Source organism: Cottoperca gobio, chromosome 20 (genome assembly GCF_900634415.1).
Source record: "Cottoperca gobio chromosome 20, fCotGob3.1, whole genome shotgun sequence".
Classification (NCBI taxonomy): domain Eukaryota; kingdom Metazoa; phylum Chordata; class Actinopteri; order Perciformes; family Bovichtidae; genus Cottoperca; species Cottoperca gobio.
Genome location: NC_041374.1, coordinates 8,351,346 through 8,369,640, shown reverse-complemented (window position 1 = coordinate 8,369,640; position 18,295 = coordinate 8,351,346). Strand labels below are relative to the sequence as shown.

The following is an 18,295-nucleotide window of genomic DNA, read 5'->3' as shown; positions in this document are numbered from 1 at the left end:
CGAGTTGACCAATGGAGAGCAGCATCTGCAGCAGACCTGCCTGTGTACAGTGAGCTGCCCTCAGATGACCACAGACCTCCACACTCTCGGAGGAAGCTCATGCAGCTCTTAACCTGCTGCTCTGACTCAATCTGGACTTATATTAAACACGAGGTTGTTAGAAGTGCAGCTCGTGGACATGACGGACACAACTTCACTGTGAAACTTCTCATTTCTTCACCAAGGTAAGCTTCTTTTTTTAATGTGTGAAGAACTCCCTACAGCAGCTCCTTGTTGCACATCGTCTGCAGAGTTCATTGTGACTCATATGGGACTATTTGTATAATCTTTAAAAAATGTTTTAAAATTTAAATTATGCACAAACGAAATCTGCAATCTTTATTTATTTTCATTTCTCATGTTAAATTAAAAATTCCTGTTTTATTTCCTTCCTCACATTTTGCTCCAACATTTCCTGCTGAGCTCTTTTTTTGTGCCATGACAGTAATTGTGAAGTGTATAAAAAGCTTCATTAATGTTGACCTCTGCTCCGGCCGACGCTTCTTTATTAGTGTCGTGACCCCGCTCTGTCTGTTTACTGGCTGATTGATAAACGCTTCTCCAGCAGCAGCTCTGGTCCTCTCAGCTGGAAATATTGCAAAGTCGTCCAATTTCACAGAGCGCTGTTTGACTTATTTTGCATTATAGCTGTGTCCGATATTTCCATCTGCAGGAGTCCATGTGGGATTTTAAAACGGAAATTAAGGGCATTTTTTAAAAGTTGATTTATTTCAAATGTATTTATATTCTTATTTTAATTGAGGAGGAAATATCGTGTCACTCAATAATGTACAGCCTATTTTCATATCTTCCTTTCAATGATGTATTATTGTGAACAAACAAAATACATTTAAAAAACAAAGAATACCTTTTTTAGATTTTTTTTTCCTGTCAGTAAGGTTTAAATTGTTCAATATAATAATTAAATTTACTAAACTCATTATTTTAGCTTTGTCTTAGATTATTAAAGTTAGTAAAGGTTTATTACTCAGATGTTAAAAATCAATCCAGGTGTGGTCAACCTCTGATGTCATGTTTCTTTTTTTAGATTTCTTGCATTAAACTTTTATAACTCACCCTCCCCCCTCCCTCTCTCCCCCCCTGAAGGACTCACCTCCGTCATCTGAACCTTCACCTCCGTGCGGTCCTCATGTCGGTGTCCCTGTCCAGCGTCCCCACAGTGCTGAAGGACAGGAGCTGCTTCCAGGCCGGCATGCTGAAGGGCAACCCGGCTCGAGGCTTCTACCCTGCCCCTCTCCCTCCCCACCACCACCACCACCACTACATGGACTTCTTCCCGCGGACTCACAGCCTCCTCCACCCGCTCAAGTCTCTCGGTCGCCTGGTGTCTGACACTCATGCGTCGGTGCCGCTTGGCCTGCACGCGGGGGCCCCCCCGTTCCACCAGCACACCTCGGTCCTGCACGAGCACATGTTGAGCTCCTCCGGCATCCCGTACCTGAGCCAGGTGCTGCCCGGACAGCTGCTGTACTCCAAACAGGAGGAGTTGGCTGCCGTGGTGACGGAGCACGCGGCCGGCCCGCTGTCCTCGGACTTCAGCAGCCCGGCCAGTGAGAGGTCTTCCTCGGCCACCTCCCCGCCCAAACAGAGCCTGTTCCGCCGGCGGAGCGCGGAGCTGACTCCAGAAAACACTCGCGCATCTTTTAACTTTAGCGAGGATGACCTGTTCACCGTGCTGTACGGGTACTCCGGCAGCCCGGAGCGCAGCGTGGGGCACGCGCTGTCCGGACTGGCCCTGCCCGAGAAGTCCGGTGAGACTTCTGCTGAAGTTATATATTCATTTAGTTTTAAATTTAAAAATAAAGCGGCCTACATAGCGAGCAAAGATCTGCAGAAATGTCCAAAAACAATATTTCAGTTGTTGTTTTTTTCCTCTTCTGTTTCGTTGATTATTATTTGTTATTATTTTTATTTAATTGATTTAGTTTTGAATGCTCTGTAATCAGGCTTATATCATTTATTTAAATGCACATTTAAAAATGTCCAAACACACATATGGATTCAACACAGTTAAATGTTTCTTGTCACTAACAATAATGATATTCAGTCATCACCTGATCAAGTTCCTCAGAAACTGGATTAACGAACACATTTATTTACCTTTTCTGTTTTTCAGTTTCTGACTCTCACATTCTCCCGCTGGACAAAGACACACTTGAACTTCCAGAAGGTAAGACCTGTAACTTTCTTCATAACACACAATGAAACATCACCTTTAATCATCTGGATCCATGACGTCACGGCGGACACTGTTTCTGTGTTGCAGGGTTAAGCATCGTGCAGGCCGCGTGGGGAAACGTCTCGCACTGCGGGGTTTTCACAGAGAAGAGCAGCATCCCGAAGGGGACGCGATTCGGACCTTTCCGAGGGAAACTGGTGAACACCAGCGAGATCAAGACATACGATGACAACACTCTGATGTGGGAGGTAAAGGGAACAAGTCCTGCTTTAAGTCTATCAAGTGTATTAAGAACAGTCTGGTGGTTGTAACACCCCCCCCCCCCCCCCCCCTGCAGGTGTTTGAATACGGCCGCCTGAGCCACTTCATTGACGGCAGAGGAGGCTCCGGGAACTGGATGTCTTTAGTGAAGTGTGCTCGTTTCCCAGAGGAGCAGAACCTGACTGCTGTGCAGGTCCAGGGTCAGATCTTCTACGAGGCCTGCAAAGAGCTCCGGCCCGGCCAGGAGCTGCTGGTGTGGTATGGAGACTGCTACTTGCAGTTCCTCGGCATCCCCCTCACCCTGAAAGACTCCCGCGAGGACAGCAGCAGCGGGGGTCCTATATCTGAAGGTCCGCGTGCACCTGCGTCTGTAACAAACGCCTCTGGGTTCATGTCAACACTGTACTAAACTTGTGCTTACTCTCTGCAGATACTGGGGACGGGTTCAAGTGTGACAGGTGCGGGAAGGTGTTCGCCTACAAGTACTACAGAGACAAGCACCTGAAGTACACGCGCTGCGTGGACCAGGGAGACCGGAAGTTCCCGTGTCACCTCTGCAACAGATCGTTCGAGAAGAGAGACAGACTGAGGATCCACATCTTACACGTTCACGAAAAACACAGGCCTCACAAGGTGCGTGTGCGCGTGCACGTGTGTTGCATTTAGTGCAGGGTGTCCATACCATCCGCACGGTGCACAGCATTACGTCATTACATCATTACATCATTACAAGTGCATGCATAAGTTTCTGTGGTGCTGAAGGAACAGCTCCCTGCAGCCCACACGTTCATCAGGTATAAAGATGGGTTATTTTAAAAATAATCAACACAAACCTGCAATTATTATACTTAATATTCTTATCTTTACATTTCTAAAGAACACCATCATTGTGGAAATAGACGAATTGAAATCTGACTCATATCTGTTAATAAAATGTCCTGTTCTGACCTGTATGTGTGTCCCGCAGTGCTCAGTGTGCGGGAAGAGTTTCTCTCAGTCCTCCAGTCTCAACAAACACATGCGCGTACACTCTGGAGAGCGGCCGTACAAGTGCGTGTACTGCAACAAGGTGAGAAGACTTTTATCGTTATTATATAAGATCATGTCACACTCATCAGAAGTTAACCTGTGAGCTATGTGGAGACCAAAAGTCTGCCTGAAATGTAGATAAAGAGATTTCTATATTTTATTTTGAACATGTAATTAGAAAACAAAACAAGAATAATTTCAAAGAACACACTTTCCTGACTTTTCTCCTCTGCATTGATTTATTTAAAAATAGCTGATGTTTCGTTCAAAAGGATTTTTCTCAAGACTTATCATAACAAGCAAGAGCAGATATTAAAATGAACAATAAACCTTATACAGCAAATAATCAACAAGCAAAAATAAATAAATATAAATTAACAGTACATGTCTGAAAAGGAAGAATTATACATGTATACGGTCCTACCCCTTTTCTATAACTTAAATAATTACCTTAATATTTATCATATACATTTCATTATTTACCTTATAGTGTTATCAAATATTTAAAAAGAAATGACCTTAATATGTATTCCATTTACACATAAATAATCATCCAGCTTGTCCCAACACTCACTTAAATATTAAGTCAGATTTATCATTCAGTTTTAAACGTGACATAGTGAAAGAAGAGTCTATAAAAGTCTTAAAGTCTTGAATGAGCTGTCTCCCCTCACGCCCTGAAGGCCTCCTCGCGCTCCTCCTCGCGCTCCTCCTCTCTTCCTCCTCGTGTCATGGAGCATTTGGCTCGAGCCCCTCATTATTGTTTCTCCGGGCTCGCACGCGCCGCAGACACACTTACATGCTAATTATCGCCAGATGTACACCCACCCCTTTGTCTGCAGAGACTGTTCTCTGAATTTACGGCCTTGCGATGAGCAGAAGTTATTTAATCTTTTCTTCTCGATATCCTCCTTTTTTGTGCACGCGGAGAAGCTTCTGTTGGACTAATGTCCTCATTACACCAGAGAGTTACAGTGAAGTCATTGCATCAGAGGCTTGCATACAATAAGTGGATAAGGAAACATAAATAAATGTTGGACTCGTTTTCTTTTTAATATTCATTGTTACATACAGTCAATAAATGTCCCCCCCCCCCCCCCTACCACCAGGCCTTCACTGCCTCCAGTATTCTGCGCACACACATCCGCCAAGCACTCCGGAGAGCGGCCCTTCAAGTGCAAGCACTGCGGGAAGGCCTTCGCCTCTCACGCCGCGCACGACAGCCACGTCCGGCGGACTCACGCCAAGGACAAGCCCCCCCCCTGCGACCTGTGCGGGGCGACTTTACAGGACGACCAGGAGTTCAAAAATCACATGAAAAGTCATCAAGGTAAGAAATTATTTAACATTTAAAGAGTTATAGGCCTTGAATTGATCATTATTATTATTATTATTATTATTATTATTATTATTATTATTATTATTATTATTATTATTATTATTATTATTATTATTATTATTGTTGTTGTTGTTGTATTATAATTATTGTTGTATTGTTATTATTATTATTATTATTATTGTTGTTGTTGTTGTTATTATGTTTCTTTTTAGCTTTTTATTTTGTGGATATAATTCTAAGAAAAATAATGCAACAAATTTAAATATGAATAGAAGTAAAATACAATTTAGACTAATATTATCCCATAATAAGGTTAATTTATTGCCATAAATGTTGGACTCTTAATGTTATTTAATAGCAGCATACTGTAATTGTATAAATTAATGCTATTTTAATACAGTTAGTTACAGACTATGGTGTTGATGTAATTCACAAGCATTTTTAGTCTTTAGCATCAATATATGAATAAATATTTTAGACTGCAGAAATGAAAGCTGGTTATTTTCCTGAGTTATTTTCTTGCTCTGCAGAAAGGAAAATCTTGGACAGCAAAGCTCTTCTGTCTTCTCCGGCGACTGCGTTACAGGAGAAGGACAATCCAAACACTCAGAAGAACGCAGGACAAACCTTCCCTTGTTCCGGGGCAACAGTTTTAAATCCGGAATATCGTCCCTGGAACTAACGAGATACACTGTACTGTGTGTGTGTGTGTGTGTGTGTGTGTGTGTGTGTGTGTGTGTGTGTGTGTGTGTGTGTGTGTGTGTGTGTGTGTGTGTGTGTGTGTGATACAAAGAGACTGAATCTCTACAGGAACATTGTGGCACTACCATGAGAGATAGATACATAAATAAGGCCTACACTAAGGTAGGATCTCCTGGGTTTTCTTTATGTAAATGCTGCTTAAGAAAATAAATGTTGTTCTATAATAATAGGCCTATTTAAATAGGCTCATCATAATTTAATTTGTTGGCAAAAATGTGTCTAAATCTATTTATAATATGTTAAAATATGTTGTCTGTTGGTTTGTGGCCTAAAGCTTTTATTAATTGTTTTGTGAACTACATGTAATAATAACAACTATTGCTATTATTATTATTATTATTATTATTATTATTATTGTTATTATTATTATTACATTGGGTTTTCTTGTATCGACAAACGCTTGAAAAGCAAAGCTTTTTTATCATCGTAGATTTGAGCCTATTTGTGTATAAAATAAATGTTCTCTTAATTTATAATGTATGATAATATTTTTTACTGTAATGTAAGGCTGCAAAAGCAATCAAAGTGTCCTCGTTTGTTTATCTATGAGCGTCTGCTTTTTCATGATTAACAAATAAAAATCAGCACATGGAAACAAGATTGTTGTTTTGCTTTATGAACAGCTGAGAAGAAATACATTGGTTAAAAACTAATTAATAAAGCACATGACTACATGACTTTTTAGTGTCTATAATATTTACAAAATATTTGTACATGCAGTTATATTTTTGAGTGAAAGATGTAACAAATAATAAGATTTAAGACTAAATAAAAGACTTCATTCGCTCTGCAGTTTAAGGAAACTACATGTTATATCATCAGTTTTATGTTTTACACTTTGTGTTATTAGTGTCCATCAGTCTTGTTAAATAATTCAGGTAATGCTCCGTGGGTGGTGTGTTGCTTAACATTTTGCAGACAGTTACACACATATCTGCATGTGTGTGTGTGTGTGTGTGTGTGTGTGTGTGTGTGTGTGTGTGTGTGTGTGTGTGTGTGTGTGTGTGTGTGTTTGTTTGTTTGTTTGTCGGTCCGTCTGTCTGTCTGGTGTGTTTATATGGAGCCACATGATGGATTGGAGAATGTAAAAATGAACAAACCCCACCGGACCAAATGAATGACAATAGAGTGCAGCAGTAAGGTGGTCTATTGCCCCACACACACAAAGGAGCTCACTGTGACTGACATCTGCCTGCACACTGTCACCAACTGCCCCACATGTGTCCAGAGAGAGACAGGGAGAGAGAGAGACGTAGAGAGACAGAGAGCGCAGAAGGAAGTATTCTTTTACTTTATTAAAAGTAGTTATACCACCGTGTAGAAGCACTCTGTGACATGTAAAAGTCCTGCATGCTAAATCTTTCCTCAGTAAAAGTACAAAAGCATCAAAATATACTTAAAGGACCAAAAGTAAATGTTCTCATCATACACATATTATATAACAGGGTTAAAATGATTGATACATTAATGTGTTCATCATGTAATGTACGGCTGAGTAGATATATCTGTGTGTGTCTCTCTCTGCTCTGTTATGTCACCTTTGACCTCCGGGTCTCCGTACTTCACACAGACAGACACATTCAAGCATCGGGAGAAGAGAAATAAAGCCTGCGTGATGTTTTGCCATCAGAGTTATTAAAGTATCAGATCAGATTCTTTCTGCTCATCCTCTCTGTTGAGTCTCTGTACCGGATGGACAGCAGCCTTCAGGGTCAGAGGTCGCCTCCTCACTGAATGTTTAACAGCCTCCCTCTCCCTTCAAATAGCCGAAATATGGATGCTTGAACAAGTGTAGATCACCCTGCGCCTCCCACGTATACAACCCCCGAACCTCCTCGAGGGGCCTGCTGTGAAAAGAGAGGACACTCCCCTTGGTGGCCCTGCAGGAGCGGAGGGGTGGAGGAGAAGGAGCGAGACAAAAAGAAAGACAGAAGGAGAGAGAAGGAGAATGAGCTGCCAGAGCTGAAATACTGAGATTGTTAGTGAGTCGTGCTAAAAGACTGGTTTTACTAGCACCTCTCTGATTGGCTGATTTAAGACTCCACTGCTCCGGCATGGAGGAACTTTTATCCAGGTCGTTTATAGCGATTGATTTCACACTTAACCTCCTGGCATTAAGTTAACAGGGCCTCCAGAGGGCCATCCGTCACATTAATCTCTGTATTAATGTGATATTAATGATAGGAGCTTTATGGCTTTGCTGAGGTTAATTCCCTCTGAGGTCGAAGCAAACGGCCATAACTCCTTCCAAAACAATGTATAATGTCATATTGATATAAAGAAGAGATTGCTGCTGCAGGGAAACGCTTGTGAAATGCATTTCAACACACAGAATGATGGACGTCTGCTTTGTCTTCCTCTCCGGCCGCTAAACTGGTAGAGCTGAGTGGTCAAATGCTCTGATGTATTAGCTTCTATTGATTGCCTAATAGCTGTCAGTGTTGTGTGTGTGTGTGTGTGTGTGTATGTGTGTGTGTGTGTGTGTGTGTGTGTGTCTCAGCTGATGGACTCATAAACTCACCACAGCAGCTCTCGGTCAGTCTGCCTCAAACCACACAAACTCAGCGAAGATGAAGATGAAGACGAATTCTAAAACGTTTTACTTTTTCACTGTTGGATCTTACAGTTGATGTGACTCCAGAACCCCCCCCCCCCCCCCCCGTGTCCCTTTATATATCAGCAGCAGATATTCACTTTGTGATTCACTTTCACGTTTTTTGGGCCTTCAGGGTTTTTTCTTGCAATTTATTTTCCTGTGTCTCTTTATTTATTTATTTATTTCACCAGGAATATTCCCATTGAGATGCAATCTCTCTTTTACAAGGGAGTCTACAGTCTACAATTAATTCTACAGAAAATAACATCCAACTACTATCAGTGTTCAGTAACACAAAGTCCTTAATCCTGTATAAAATAATGTAGTTTAATGCGACTGTAGCTCACAGCAGGATGACGCGGCACAAAGCACTTGAAACCTGGAAGAGGAGTCATGAGCCGAGGAAGAACCTTTACTGCATTTGGATCTGATCCCCGCGGAACACATGTTCATTTCACTTATGGAAACTTGCAGGAGGTCTGCGCTCCCCGAGTGCCCTTCTGGTTTTATGTATATATTTAACATTTTAGTCACGTTTTTAAATGTTGTTCTAATTAATGTTTTCACCTTAATTGAAATGCTTTATATTGCTTTAGTTTGAAAGGTGCTTTACATATAAACTTACCTTTGGTTTTATATTTCTATAAAGTTTCAGGAGACAATAAATGCATTTGTTCTCCGTTTGTTTGTTTTAATTCTAGTTTTAACATCAACGGTGAGTTTTCTATGTGACTTGTGCCTTTAAAGAAACATTTGAGTCATTTAAGTTTGAATGGATGAGCCCCCCCTCCCCTGTTCCCTCGGTGCAGAGATGAGGCTGATCAGCTTGTGTCCTGCCGCTCATGTCTCAGGTTGGAGCTGTTGTTATACGCCGGAGATTTCCACGGGGACAGTGGACAGTGCAGCAGGAGACACAGAGAGGCTCAGCAGCCTGCGAGCTGCTGCCACATCAAACACTGTCTGCAAAGCCTCTTCATAGTGCTGCCCTGCACTGTGTGTGTGTGTGTGTGTGTGTGTGTGTGTGTGTGTGTGTGTGTGTGTGTGTGTGTGTGTGTGTGTGTGTGTGTTCTAGGTGGGATTGATGAGTGAGGAGGGCAGATGGCCTTATCCACCTCTGTGGGGGCTGGTGTGAGGTTCCACTGTAGTCCCATGGGGCAACATATTTTGGCCCTCGCCCCCCGACACACACACGCACGCACAACACACACACACACACACACACACACACACACACACTCACACACTCACACTCACACCCCACATAACCCCCAGCAAACCCCAAAGTAAGCTAGTAGGCTGTGCATTGGTAAGAACCTGCCGATACGATACGTATCATGATTTCTATTCTGTGATACTGGAAACAGACAATATATATTGTGATTTTTTAAATCTAATTAAATGCATTACATCTGTAAATCACAGCACTACTCTGAGACACTGTGTGCCATCATGTAAACTATGAATTCAAAATGGAAACGAACATCGATACAGCATCACACAACATAACATCGCAGGTGAATCTGTAGTGTAAGAGTAACAGCATGTACTGTAGGGCTGCAACTGACTATTGTTTTCATCCTTAATTAATCTGCAGATCATTTTTCTAGAATAATTAATTAATGGTTTGCTCTAGAAAATGTCCATTTTAATCTTTATCTGTCTCTATATATATATATATATATCTGTCTGTCTGTCTGTCTCTCTCTCTCTCTCTCTCTCTCTCTCTCTCTCTCTCTCTATATATATATATAATATATATATATATATATATATATATATATATATGTCTCTCTCGCTCTGTCTCTCTCTCTCTCTCTCTCTCTCTCTATATATATATATATATATATATATATGTCTCTCTCTCTCTGTCTCTCTCTCTGTCTCTCTCTCTCTCTCTCTCTCTCTCTCTCTCTCTCTCTGTCTACACTACCTCCCTGCTCCTGTTTGAACTCTGTCCCCTGACAGCCTGCCAGGCTCTTCTTTGGGGCTGATTCATATGCAACGCCGCTGAGAGAGTGAACCTGCTTGTAGGTTGACATGTGTTATTGTCATTCGGGATGTTAGAAAGTGTTATAAGGTTCTTCTCCCCATGCGTTGTGCTTTACAATAGTTCTGGGTGTGCTGTGTGTGTGTCTTTATGCGCAGGGCTATTGTATGTAGCCGACTGTTATTCCTGTGAGTGATGAAGCTCGCAGTTTGGTGGCGAGGTCAGCAGCTACTGTTACAGTACTGACGACACGTTTATTTCTCCCTCTGTGTGTTTGTATGCTTACACTGTTGAATAAATTGTCAGAAAATGCGTCCTGATGCAGCCTCCCAACAAAGCAACACGTGCATGTCCTGTCCATGTTCTGATGGAGCGTGACCATGTGATTCCCGTGTGACAGTTGCCTCACGGTTTTGTCTGCCCCTGTTGTGCCGGCTCTATTCTCAGGCGAATGTTTCTCTCGGTGGGGTCGAGGTGTTGAAAAGCCTTAAACTGATACTTTAGGACGGTTACGCCACATGCTGCTACAACACACTGCTGCATGCTCGCATACATTCACTGAGGAGAAAGTTAAGCGCATATCCCTATAAATGTAGACTTTTAATCATGTTTTCTGCAGAGTGCTGCAGGGACGACCCTGAAGGTAGCATCTCCCCGGTTCCCTCCACTGAAAGCTAACAGGAGTTTTCCAAATCTTCACAAACAGCACTTTTATGATTGTTTAGGTAAAAAGTTAACGCCAGGCTATAAAGGAGTTGCAGCACGTTAGCAACCACCTTTTTTAAGACAAGGAAAAAGCTTCACAATTCATCCTTGGGGTATTTATTGACGTATTTTATATCGAAGAACAAAACGTGAAAATCTCTTAAGCTTGTGTTAACCACAGACCGGATTTCTAACCAAAAATCCATCAAAAAAGTCATCGACTTCCAGACGAGTGAAGCAGGAGAGAAATACTGTTTTAGGACTCACTCCTGCTGCACTCTATTGAGACTTGCAGAGATCAGAGAGGGCGGGGGGGGGGGGGGTTAAATGTTTAAGAAGCTGACTTTGTGTACTTTCTAGCAGTAAAAGCAGGACAGCATGTGTTTTCCCTGAGGGAAGGATTTTCGACATATGGACACTGTACTCCTGCCACATGCACAGACGAGGTCACCTCCCTGCCTCTAAAGATGTTTGCTGTTAGTCCAATTAATCCTGACTAAGCTGTGCAGTTAGACCAACACGTATGGCAGACATCCACTACAGATCTGTTTGCTTTCTCTCTTTGAGAGGATCTTATGCTGTTGTATGTCTGTGACTGTGATGCGACACGAAGATTTCCACCCTGTGGATTAGTCAACAAGTACTCTTGTCTTTTCCTCCCTGGTTTCTTCATCTCTTCTTCCTGAAGCATGCACAGCCACCAGCCACACTGGACAGCTGATGATTGATTTCCCTGTGGACCATCCTCAGAGTGAACCACACAGTACACCAAAACCTCATCAACCAAGTCTTCACATGCACACAAACTCCAATATATGTGTGTGCAATACACACATCTACACATGCAGGTCCACATGTATGTTCATATACACACACACACACACACACACACACACACACACACACACACACACATATCCATCAACAGCTTTCAGTCACATTTAAGAAAGTTAACAGCGCAGAGACAAGGGAGGAAAACTGCTTTATCATTAGTTCCTTCCTCGTCCTCTCAGCTCAGTGTCCCGCTGCTGCTGCTCCTTCAGCCTGCAGTTTGCTTGGGAAGCTGAAGAAGTCAGTGTGTGAGGCAGCAGGGCATCGGGCCCCGCCAGCTGCAGCGCTCTCCCTCAATACTGCAATCATTTCTAAAATTGTTGTCACCAATAGTCACTTAGACACAGAAAAATACAGAATTTACACTTTACCTAGTGTCTAAAATGAAAATGTAACCACCCCCTAACATAGATATTGAAACACGATAACACACTCATGTATGCATGCTCTGCGATGCCGCTGAAAGGTCTTAAACCTGCTCATCCAGGAGACGGGAGGCCGTGACTCAACAGACAGCGAGTGTGTTGACAGCGATGGAGAACTGTGACGGATGAGGCGAGCACTGAGTGCTACGAGAATGTTCTTCTGTTGGTTTGTGATGCTGCGTGTGAGTGTTACCCCCCCCCCCACCAACACTGGGTCATGATGGCTTTTTGACAGTAGAGCTGGAAGACAAATTCCCCCCCGTCCTGCTGAAACATTCATGAAGCCTTCTGACCCTCTCCTCCACCTAATGTACCCTAACAGGCCTTTATGGCCCTCTAGCCTAGCGCCACCTTAGTGCTGCTTCCCGGCATCTAACTTCTTAACACCCCGCCACCGCCGCTCCTCTTTTACGCCCTTTCAGCAGTCTGTTGAAAAAGACAGAAGCTGCAGCACAACTGGACATCCAGGTAGGTGCTGGTGTCTCCGCTGACATGTTGTTCCCTTCTTCTTCTTCTTCTTCTTCTTCTTCTTCTTCTTCTTCTTCTTCTTCTTCTTCTTCTTCTTCTTCTTCTCTCCTTTCCTTCACGTGTGGTCATTCAGCAGTCTTTGTAATGCGACTCCTCAGAGATGCATTGATCTGTTAAGATTGTCACTTTAAAAAGCCCCATTAGGGTTCAGGGTGTGACAGTTGATATCAACATCCTTTAGTGTTGTGACTCATTGAAATGCTCCGGTACCCAAAGAGCAGAGGAAATAAAAGTAATATATTTGTATTGCTATTAATCAATGTAGAGATTTTGTGTGAGTTCCTGATGAGAAATGTTTCTTCTCCTGGTTCCTACGATAATCCTTACTGAGAGCAGTTTTCCTGTAGGAACTATTTTCTTTCTGCCGCATCAACGCGCAGAAGGAAGCGTGCATCTACTGAGTAACCGGGTCGTGATCTCTGGAAAGTGTATTTGTTTGAGCACCAGGCCTCACATCTAAACTCTCTAATGACACATAGCTCTACAGGGAGGAGGAGACATGTTTAGATGTTGGGGGGAGCTGCCCCTTTAAGATAGAGAGTGAGAAGCGCTTCCTGTATTAAGAAAGAGTGACCTCAGCTTGTCATTGGGACTGGACAGTGTGTCCTCTGTGTGTGTCCACCCTGTGTGTGTCCACAGGGAGATCTGGCCCGAGCCGTGTGTTTTACTATCCTCCAGCCTCCCCACTGTGTTTACCTCTCTGTGGTAAAAAATGCCATATGCTAAATGGGCTTGTGTTACGGCTCTGGTTACCAAGCGGCCCGTCTGCCCCACACACACACTCCCAACATCAAGCACAACGGACACATAAGCCATATCCAAGCCTATAAAGTGGAGCTCCATTGATCTGTTTATGCTTTTTTAACAATCTCCCAACACACGAGATTCATCTCGGCCACAGACAATCTTCTGATGGTCATTGATTCATCTGGTAACACCGGGACAATTAATTAGTGGTGGCAATCATTGTCCAAGCATTATCACTTACACCACGACATTTGTTATTTCAATAATGCAATAATGCAACTCCATAAATACTTTGTGTTATTTTAACTGAATATTCAATACTTGAAAAAGTACATGTTTTATCATGCGCAGGTTTACTTTGCTTCTATAACTCGTCTTCTGTCAGACGAGAGGAAACACATCACATCCAGAGTTTATGTTTCTAACTTTGTGTGTTCGTGTAGATTTCTCCTGAACCAGGGGTCGGCAACCTTTACTATCTAAAGAGCCAATTGGCCCCTCTTCCACCAAATAAGTCTTTGATAACACAGTTTATAGATTTAATATATAGTTATACTATATTTGCTGCATTTATGAAATTACAGAATGATAATAAAATAAACTGTTGCTACGTTTACCTGTTTTAAAAAAGGAAAACACCAAACTCTTTTGAAGAGAAGGAAAAAATAAAATAAAATGAATATAATATAAAAATACACAAAACAATAAAAAATACAATATAAAAATGAATTAAAAAAGTAACCCGCTTTGAAATAAAAAAAACATATAGCTGCATCCTAATATCTTAAAAAGAGTAAACGTAAAAAAAGAGGCCAGTTTGTATTTAATTATATTTCAGTGTGTGTTCATCCACATGGAGGTGGTGATCATTTCTTTGGCTTTTAAACAGACAACAGCCTCACAAATGTCCCACAAAATGTCTTTCAACATTACATCGTCTGTTGTTTGCTCATTTCTCGCCACATATGAAGCGCACTGGTGAGCCAGCATTGTTAACAGGGAAAGCAAATGTATCTGTCCGCGCAGAATTAAACAGTTTTCCTCCGAAACGTATCTTTTTTTGGTTTTATCCATGGTTAGCATACCAAGTTAGGCGGGGGGTCTGCAACTCAAGATAAGCCAACTGCAGGGAAAGGCACCGCACCCGTAGACGCAGTAGAATGTGACGCATATTTTATTTCAGTGTCACAATATCAACTCGAACTCCAAGATAAGAGGCGTTCCCTTTCACAGATTGTCCACTGTGCAACAAAAAATACATGTTCCATGTTTTTCTTTTGTCAAAGCTACAGGGTGCCACTACAGAGGGGTTAAAGAGCCGCATGTGGCCCCTGAGCCGCAGGTTGCAGACCCCTGTCCTAAACTCACCAACAGTTACATTACATAATACCTCATTTACATATTTACATTCGGAAAACTTAATAAAAGTTATTGTGTTAATGTGAGTAATGTGAGTAATGAAGTGGGGAAGTTTCATGATATCTGTTATTACATGTGTTACTGTAGTTCACCTGCAGAGTCTCTTAATACCAACTCCACATCCCAGACTACTTTATTGACGATGTAGTTATTGACTGAGGGAAGAGAAGTCACAGAGGATGCTCACACTCCACATACGGTAAGAGTCGGTCCATATTTCTGATAATGTACATTCATCAGAGGAAAACTGCAGAGCTGCAACTATTTTCTTCACTTCAGGAGTTAGTGGTGCTAAGTGTCCACTCTCTGGGTATAAACGTATCCCTGGCTCTTTTTTTAATGGATTTTGTAAAATAGATTCTTCTACATGTCAGCCTTCTTCTCTTTAACCACGTGTAGGCTTTCTATATAAAGCCAACAACATATCAGAGCATTTATCCAGACGCAAATATGTGTAACTTAAAGTTTTCAAAGCACACGTGATTCAAACAACAACCTTCTATTGCATCACTTCTTCATGTGCAGCAATGTTTTCTTTATTGTCTGTTCAACAAACTATTAAAAAGACAATCGATCACTTTTTTAAGATGAAATCAAGTGTTTTCACACATTGATTTATTAGTTTAGTCCACTTGTCAGAATACGATATGAAGCACAGCACTGAGGGAAATCCAAAAAGCAAAAGATATTATATTCAGATATTTCACTTAATAATAAACATGTGTGTGTTTACTTGTTTGTCTTTGTCCTCTTTGACACAGTAACATTTGTCTGTTTGCACAATTAAAAGCTGTAAATCAGACGCTGCAGACTCTCCTGTCCTCCAGCAGAGAGACACCTGATTTAGCTGGAAGACGCTCAGGGAACCTTGTTTCAGCTAAACATAGTGAAACCTTTAGCGCCCATCCTGCATTAGCACCAGGGGGGTAACTAAGTACATTTACTCAAGTACTGTACTTAAAGCAACATCATGTACATGTTTTACCCCAAAATAACAGCTCAAAATCACAGTGAGACTGCTGTCTGTCAGTCCGTCTGTCCTGTACCATGTGACTTCGTCGTGCTTGACGACATGACGTTGATTTTGCTGAACCTGGTTCATATTTTATGTAGAAAATGTTTTTTTCCCCTCTGTGTCCTCCATCTGCTCTGCCTTGACTCTGTGATTGAGATTCCTGAAGTAACGCTAACCGCTAACGTCTGCTAACTGTAGCTGTTGTCAGCTAACTTAGCTGTTAGCTGTTAGCTAAGTTAGCCGTGCTGCCCGGACTGGAAGCTCGGAGCACCAGGGGAGTGTTGGTGTTCACACGACTAGCAGACCTTTGGACCTTGTTGTGGAGCAGCGGCGGTGTTGGACCAGAACCAGAACCAGGGGAGCGGACAACAGAGCCGGGTCAGAAGCCTCTACAGACTAGTAAGTAATATTAGCTGGCTTGCTATAGTTTGTGTTATTGTTCTTGCACCACCTCAAAAATCCTGCTTTTACTTGAATGCATGAGTAATAATAATATAATAATCTGATAATATAATATATAATAGTATAACAATCACAGGACATTTACATTAGAATATTTTCCTGCTTAAACAGTTCCTCCCGCCTGATTAGCACCCTCATCACATCACATCCAGGTCCGGTCCTTCTCTTCACCCTCTCAGGCTCCGCTCTGGAAGCCCCAGCAGCAGATCAATGTCTCTGAAATGGAGCCGACCTACAGTCACATTAATGGTGCGCATCATCTTAAAGGGCTCTTCCCAGAAGACCTGCTCACACTCTCACACGAGCTCCACACACAACAGGCAGCAGAGGGGAAACAAAGGTCAATACGGGCCATCCTGCACCTTGTTTAGCCGAGCCAGGGCCCGCTAACAGTTAAAGGCTTACATTACAAAGTCCTGTTCATTAAGGACCCTGACAAAATAGTTCTCAGACACGAGGGTGTGTGTGTGTGTGTGTGTGTGTGTGTGTGTGTGTGTGTGTGTGTGTGTGTGTGTGTGTGTGTGGGGTATCATATGATCTGCATCTGCAACAGGAAGCATCTGTTTTCTCGACATGAAAAATGAATCAAACACCTTTCAGCTTGTGTGCGTGTCTGTGTGTGTGTGTGTGTGTGTGTGTGTGTGTGTGTGTGTGTGTGTGTGTGTGTGTGTGTGTGTGTGTGTGTGTATCACTGACCACAATACATCAATACTGGAACCTCTTACCATAAAAGATTGAATCTGCAGCGCAAAAAATGATCAATATGGGAATGTGAAGCGTGGAAGCGTGTTTTTTTTCTGTGGGTGCAGACAGACACATGGCACCTTCCTCCGTCTTAATCTCCTATTCAAAGGATTATCAATTAACATGTCTCCTTCAGACAATATCTTGCAGGCTCCACGCACGCTGACTGCTTCCTTTGGAGGTCAAATTAGCTTCAATGATGAGCCTCTCATTTCTAAAGGCGCTGGTGAAAAGGCCTCCTCGGGGGAATAAGGTTTAGATCCCTTGTTCCTCCGCTGCCTCCTGCGTGTGAAGGAGCCGTGGGAGACAAAGTATGAGGAGCTTCTCCGTGGTGATATAAACTGTCACAGTTTGAGTTTTGCTGAATGGCTTTGAGTTTCAAAACAAGTTGCTGCTTAATGTGGTGAGAACAAGAATATAAATGTGTGTGCGAGTAACGAATATTTCTGTTTTTTATTAGGTTTTGCTCAATATGTGTGGATCTGTTTTTTTTGTAGCGTGTGAAACCAAATGAACAGTTTTATTTGTCGTTTTTTTGAATTGACAACTCAACACAAACGCATAACAAGGTTATTTTTATAAAGGGCATCAATATAATTAAAATGTTAAATGTGTGTGAGAGTCACTGTTTCTCTAAAGAGCAGTATTAAGTGATCATGACTTTCATTAGGACCTATAATCACAATCCGGTTATTGCCAAGTTTTCATATACAAAGTATTTGCTTTGGTGTTTTGGTGCATTAAAAAGAAACACATAAAATGACGGTAAAAATATAAATAACAAATATGTACAATGTAACTGTTTAATATAAAAGATCTTGACAGGAATACAATAACAATAAATGTGTTTTTTATGGAATTAGAAGCAGAATTCTTAATAAATAACTCTATTTATTGTCTGATATGTTGCGAGGAAGATGCCAAAGATTAATAAAAGTGCTGCTCAGGATCAGATTGACACCCAAAATGTTTTTGTGTGAACATTTAGCAAATTATGTTTAGTGCAGTCCTCATTTTGACCTTCCAAACTCCCTCCATGTCGAGCTCTTTGTGCTGATTTAATAAGTCAACCTGAAGAATTAAACTCTCAGGGAGACTGACTCTAACGCCTCTGCATCTGAAAGTAATCCAGAAAATCAATCCAGCTGTGCTCCTCTGTGCACAGAGCGGCAGGTTTGGTTTCACACGCTCATCATGTGTTGATCC

General features: G+C 42.0%; 1 protein-coding gene across 1 annotated transcript; it reads left to right on the top strand.

The window, feature by feature from the left end:
• The first annotated feature begins 102 nt into the window (after nucleotides 1-102).
• prdm14 (PR domain containing 14) lies at nucleotides 103-5,617 on the top strand. Its single transcript, XM_029457935.1, is given in 10 exon segments — nucleotides 103-224; nucleotides 1,147-1,811; nucleotides 2,177-2,230; nucleotides 2,327-2,487; nucleotides 2,577-2,850; nucleotides 2,931-3,133; nucleotides 3,468-3,569; nucleotides 4,639-4,680; nucleotides 4,682-4,859; nucleotides 5,399-5,617. Coding segments are annotated over 9 exon segments (1,788 nt in total). The 5' UTR covers nucleotides 103-224; nucleotides 1,147-1,189; the 3' UTR covers nucleotides 5,551-5,617.
• Nucleotides 5,618-18,295: the final 12,678 nt, after the last annotated feature.